Here is a 6,020-nt window from a genome sequence, read left to right on the forward strand (position 1 = left end):
CTAGCATTTTACCAACTAAATAAAACAACAGCATAAAGCTTACGCTCCTAATTCTCCGAACTTGTTTTTCTTTTGTTGTTCTATTTGAGATTGCTTTTTGTACTCTCTGTTCAATGAAAGTAAAAAACTGGTGTCAGTAGAAAAAGTACAAAGTCTTTTCTTCCAGTAGCAATATTTTGAGGCAACACTGGAATTGTGCTAAAGAGAAAAGTTACTTATTTCTGGAGCAACGGATTAAGAGATAGGATATTTTCATTTTCAACTGCCTTTATGAACTATGAGAGTCCAGCTTGTTGCTCTTTGTGTAAAAGTTTTACATAAAATGGTTTCAAAAAGAAAGTTAGTTGAACTTGAGATTGATAAAAAGTATGAAATATTTAAATTATATGAAAAGGAAGAAAGTTGGCGAAAATTAGCTGACACATACGGAATTTCTAAAACTACAATGTCTAATTTAGTAAAAAACGAGAAAAAAAAGCAAAAATATTTGAATAACTTTTTAAATTATTGTTTCAAAGTAATGTTAAACAGTAAAAGTGACTTAAACAGAAAGAGTAAGTGGCAATGATTCCAGAAATGAATACATAGTCCATAGTGCAAGAAAATGACAAAAAAAAAAAAAAAAATCATTACCACCCTTTATAAGTTGACCACCAAAGTACTGCACCGCAAGTGGTCAACTTACACAGGTTTCACTGTATTACCAAGTTTGAGATTAAATAGTGCTATTCTCTTCGTGTAACGATGTCATGAAAATTTTCATTGAAGTCATGAAAAAGTCTTGGAAAAGTCATGGAATTTTTTCATCCAAATAGAGTATGAACCCTGATCATAAATCAAATCAAATCGGAGAGCGAGTAAGCGAAATGAGGGACAGTGAAAGGTACACTATTTTATTGTGTTATGATTCCTGAGTATTAGATCTACATATCAAAAAAAAAGAAAACAACGTGATTTTTTGAAAAAAAAAAACAAGTTTTTTAATATAAAGTCGAATTAAATTAAGCCTTGAAAAAAACTTAACATTGACACAAAAGGCTAGGAATTGCAACCATATATAGCAATGAAAATTTCTCTTCTCGCTTTAAAATTTGAAACTTGCTTAGGGTTGGCAGGCTCATCTTATATTAGCCACTTTGGCTAATTTCAATCACACTTGGCTAAAAACAAATCCAAAAGCATTATGTAAGTCAATATAAGACTTTTTTTTTTAAAGCAAAACTATTGCTTGACCGTCTTATTTTATTTATTTATTTTCTTTTTTACACTTCAAAAAGTTTTATATGTTTTTTAAATCATGCATCTAAATATTATTTCAAAAAAACATGTCTTGAGACTGTTTATATTTTGTTAAGACTCTTGTTATAATTCGTTGCAATGCTGTATGTAGCATTTTCTGGCGTAAAGTAACCAACTACCCTAAAAGTACTTTTTCCAAATGAAAATCTCGATTGGGATAAAATCATAAACCGCAACGTAGTACGTAAGGAAGTATTGGGTTAAAAACCGACTTCAACATAGTAAAATTGGCTTAAAGTTCAAAATCTTTAGCCTTTTATTTATGACAGGAAAATTGTATAGTGGAAACAAAAATGTTGCAGATAGTTTAAAGCAAAATGTTGATTTAATTGTGTTCAGAAGCTTCTTTGTTTGGTACTTTAGTGTTATAAGAAGTTCATAGCACATTTTCAATCTTAGCAATTTTTTCATATTTATTGTTGCCATGTTTTGTCTTAGAAACTACTTTTTTTTGGCAATACCGTGCATTAAATATTTATACACAACCAGCTCAGAGCTTCCTTAGGTGTATGTTTGTGGGGAAGAGTAGGCCTATATTCAGTAGTTGGCTTCTTATAGCTGAAATGATTATAATGCTGATGATTGATGAAGTGTTTGCATGCACATCTCTCGTTTCTTGGAATCATATCCAACCACTGGCGAGAACTTTAATATTTCATTAACGTGATGTTTTTCAAGTATATTTGAAAAAGTATCTAACCTTAGAGAAACACAAGCTGACAAAAAACAATTGTTTTGTAGCCGAGCGAGGCTCGGTCGTCCAGGTACTATATATATATATATATATATATATATATATATATATATACACACACACACACACATACAGAACATGTACTGAGGAGGAACATTGACATCATTAAAAACAATTCTAAAAAGAAAATGCGAAAAAAATTTGCAGTGCTGCGTCCTATTTGTCAAATCAATTAATCAAAATGTTATAAAAAAAAATTGTTTTGGAGGTCACAATGATCTCCGGGGACTTCGCATGTGGACGACCCTGGGGGGGGGGGGCTATTTCTTTCATTCGCCTGGGGCGCTAGACCCCATAATTACGCTACTGTTCCTGATGGGACAAAATTCTCCCAATATGCAACAGTGTACGATCTTTATAGTTAAGAATGTATATCTTATTTAATTGCAGCCAAGGGGTATATCACCTCTTGGGATGGTGTACTGCTTGATACTCATGTTTAGGCTTATGTGTCTGTTGCTGCTTTTACGTAATTTGTTCATTCCTCATAGAATCATAAAAATCATTTTGTTTTACTCATATAAGTCTTAAGGGTTAAATTTGTTCTGTTAAATTCAGTTTGATTCTCAAGGTTTGAGATTGTTCTGTTAAACATCAATTTCAGAATCATTTATTACTTTTATTTACTGATGAAGTAAATAAGTAAATATCATATATAGTGTATAAAATGTCCTACTTATTTCACTTGCCTTAAATTTTAAATACTTGTTAATGTTCACTGATATTTTCTGCAGTTCATATTTTAATTTGTCTGTTTTTTATTCTAGTGTTAAGAGAAGACTTTCGTATTGTGCCTAAATTTGTGGTGGCTGCAGTGGGAGATGTTGCAACTTTGGAATGTGCTCCTCCTAAGGGTCATCCCGAACCAGCTGTTCGGTGGCGAAAAGACGGTGAGGTGGTATCCATCAGCAAAAGTGGCCGCATCCGAATTGTTCCTCCTGGCAACCTTGTTATTTCTGAAGTTCGGCAAAGCGATGAAGGGCGTTACTCCTGTGTTGCTCAGAATTTGGCGGGTGTCAGAGAATCTTTGCCTGTTCATATGACAGTACATGGTAAAATGAACTTTCCTTTTTGGCAATATTTTTTGTAGCAAGTAAGCAATGTTTGTCTTGCAGAGAAAGTTTAAGTATGATTTGTAAATTAGTACATGCCACTGGAGGAAATCTGATATTTATTCAAACCTTTTGAATTGCATTCAGACTTGAGTGTAGCTCAGCTGAATGGTTGCTTGGTGGAACTATTTTTTGGTTTTGCAAAGTAATGCATTTTGCATTACTATGTGGCACATGGCTGTGGCATAGCAAAAGTTTTTAATGGAATGAAAGGTTAACTTAGAACACATATATTATAAACACAATTTATCCTAACCTCAGAGCAATAGCAAGACATCAAAACCTGAAAAGAACAGTAAGATAGCCAGGCCCGGATCTATAAATTTTGGGCCCCCCCTGCAACAAAACCTGTTGGATCTCTTGCCAGAGGCTAGCAGTGTATATTTGCAATGTTAATAAGTCTTAGTTTAGGGCCATTGAGTCCCTTAAAGATGTGCCCCCCCCCTCCCCACACACTGCAAGGTCTACAGGTATGCAGATCCGAACCTGAAGATAGTCTACTATTGCTTTGAGGCAACAATATAATACATGCACACGCATGTAGATATTAATCATGTCCACAAGTTTGGAGGGATCCTAGTGACTTTTCCGAAGCAAAATCAAAGTAAATGATAGAAAAAGGCCCAATCTCAGTTGCACAGCAGGGGGGGGGGGGGATCAAGGAGCTTCCCATAGCCTTGGTTTTAGAATTATTGCCAATCCTAATACAATAGTTCATGTTCATATACGTATGTGAGGAACTCCCCCCCCCACCCCGCCCAAGAGGTATTCTGGTTGTGCTAGTGCCTAGTCTAATTCATTTTCCAGCTCGAGAGACAGAGTCCACTTGGCTTTGCTGAAAGCGAGGGTTTCCTTTTTAATGAAGTTGAATATGTTTCACTGACTTGTGGTCTGGATGCTGCCCCATCATTACATGAACGAGTTTTCTTCAAACCTCACTTGTGCTCGTACACCAACAAGAGCTCCCAACACCCGGAGTATCTTAGACAACTTGCTTTGGAGGTTATTCACCAAATCCCATGTGATGCATTGCAAATATATACTGACGGTAGCAGGGGTGACGGCGCTATCTCCGGTAGCGGTGTTTATATCAGAGAAGGAAACGGCATTAAGATTTGTATTAAAAACCCCGATTTTTGCTCCGTCTTCCGGGCCGAACTTCTAGCTATTGAGGAGGCTCTGAATTATTGCGTCACAGAGAGTGTCAGTACTGATATTTGGATCTTGAGTGATAGCCGAAGCTCTATTCAGCATCTGTCTGAATGGTGGAAACAAGGTGACAAAACGACTCTGAACATAATCGAACATCTAAAACACTTGAGTAAACGTCTCATCATTACTTTTCAATGGATACCGTCACATGTTGATGTATTTGGAAATGAGATTGCTGATGGGCTGGCTCGTCAGGGGAGCCGAGAGATCTCTCCCCATAACGGATGCCTTTCTTTTTCAGAAATTGCCACCCGTGTTAAGCAAAGCATCAGTTCCTCTTGGAGACAGCCCCCTATTCATGAATGGTACAAAGCATCCCGCCCTGGCGCTGCTTTACTTCGGGCAAGTAGTAGGGAACAACAAACCGTCCTAGCCCGACTGAGAAGTGGACACACTCGAGCACAGCGACATGTGGCTGGTATTAAGGTTTTCCCCTTGTGCCCAAAATGCAATTTGACTCAGGCTGCTCCCGCCCATATTTTCTCTTGCATCGGCTGTGACCTGAATCAGCTGTATTCTGACCCTTCTGCTGTTTTGGAGGGACTTTGTTTGCACGGCTTCATGGACTTGGTATGATGTTTCTGTCTGCCAAGTGGGACAAGCAACAACAACAACATTTTCCAGCTCAAAAAAAACACGTGATTAGATCTCTGGATTTGGATGTTGTGATCACTCAAATGTCATTTTTATAATGCTCAATATTTACATCTAAGAACCATGATCAGCATAAATGCATAAATAATAAGAATAATACTGAGAGAGTTCTTGCAAACAATAAAACAGTCGAAATAAAATGTTTTTTAAAATCAAAATTGTAACTATTCTCTCATTTAAAATGAGATATGTTTTGATTAGTTTTTAGGATGGTATTAATGTGAAAACTTAAACTTCTCCATTCCATAAAAAAAAGGGAGGTTGGGGTACCCCCCCCCCCCAAGGCTTTGGCTTTAACATTATTTCCAATTCTAATACAATAGTTTATACACAAAAAAGGACTTTTTATATATAAAAAAAAATAATAAAAATAAATAAAGAAAAGCCCAGCAGAACATAATTCTGGCTGTGCTAGTAGTGGTTATCAATTTGTTGTTCTACAAAACTTTTTTTTTTAATTTTAGTGAAGCCATTTTTTGTTCAAGAGCCAGAACATTTGACTGTCTTAGCCTATACAGATGTATTATTTTCTTGTAAAGTTGATGGAGATCCAAAACCTGCAGTATCATGGCACAGAAAAGATGGAAAACTCCCTGGAGGAAGGCAAGTATTTTCAATTTAACAAAATTTTAAGCAAATCAATTACTTTAATTCTTTAAAAAAAAAAAAAAAACCATAAGCTCTTTGGAGTGATAGGCTCTTTGTTGTAGGTAAAAACATTTTTTTTTGTTGCAAATTTAGCTTTAACAACTCAGAAACTTTAGTATTCTATGAGTTTTCCTATTTTAATCTGTTGTTTAAAATTATTTTAAGCTTTCTAGTTAAAAAATCTAATTTCATTCAAATTTATTATTGACATAATTTGTCACAGTGTTGTTTGGTTTCAACCAAGTTTTTTTTTTTTTTTTTTAAACCATGTGTGTGTTTTTTTTTTTTTTTTTTGAAAAATTTCATTGCTTCCCCCCAAATGTTTTTATAAATTTTACATA

At 35.2% G+C, this 6,020-nt stretch overlaps 1 protein-coding gene across 1 annotated transcript; it reads left to right on the forward strand.

Annotated features, from left to right (window-relative positions):
* The first annotated feature begins 520 nt into the window (after positions 1-520).
* On the forward strand, positions 521-5,653 carry LOC129216499 (protein sax-3-like). Its single transcript, XM_054850714.1, has 3 exons — positions 521-554; positions 2,821-3,105; positions 5,496-5,653. The coding sequence occupies exons 1-3, from the start codon at positions 521-523 to the stop codon at positions 5,651-5,653; spliced, it is 477 nt and encodes a 158-aa protein (XP_054706689.1).
* The last annotated feature ends 367 nt before the right edge of the window (positions 5,654-6,020 follow it).

This window comes from Uloborus diversus, chromosome 2, assembly GCF_026930045.1.
Source record: "Uloborus diversus isolate 005 chromosome 2, Udiv.v.3.1, whole genome shotgun sequence".
Taxonomy (NCBI): domain Eukaryota; kingdom Metazoa; phylum Arthropoda; class Arachnida; order Araneae; family Uloboridae; genus Uloborus; species Uloborus diversus.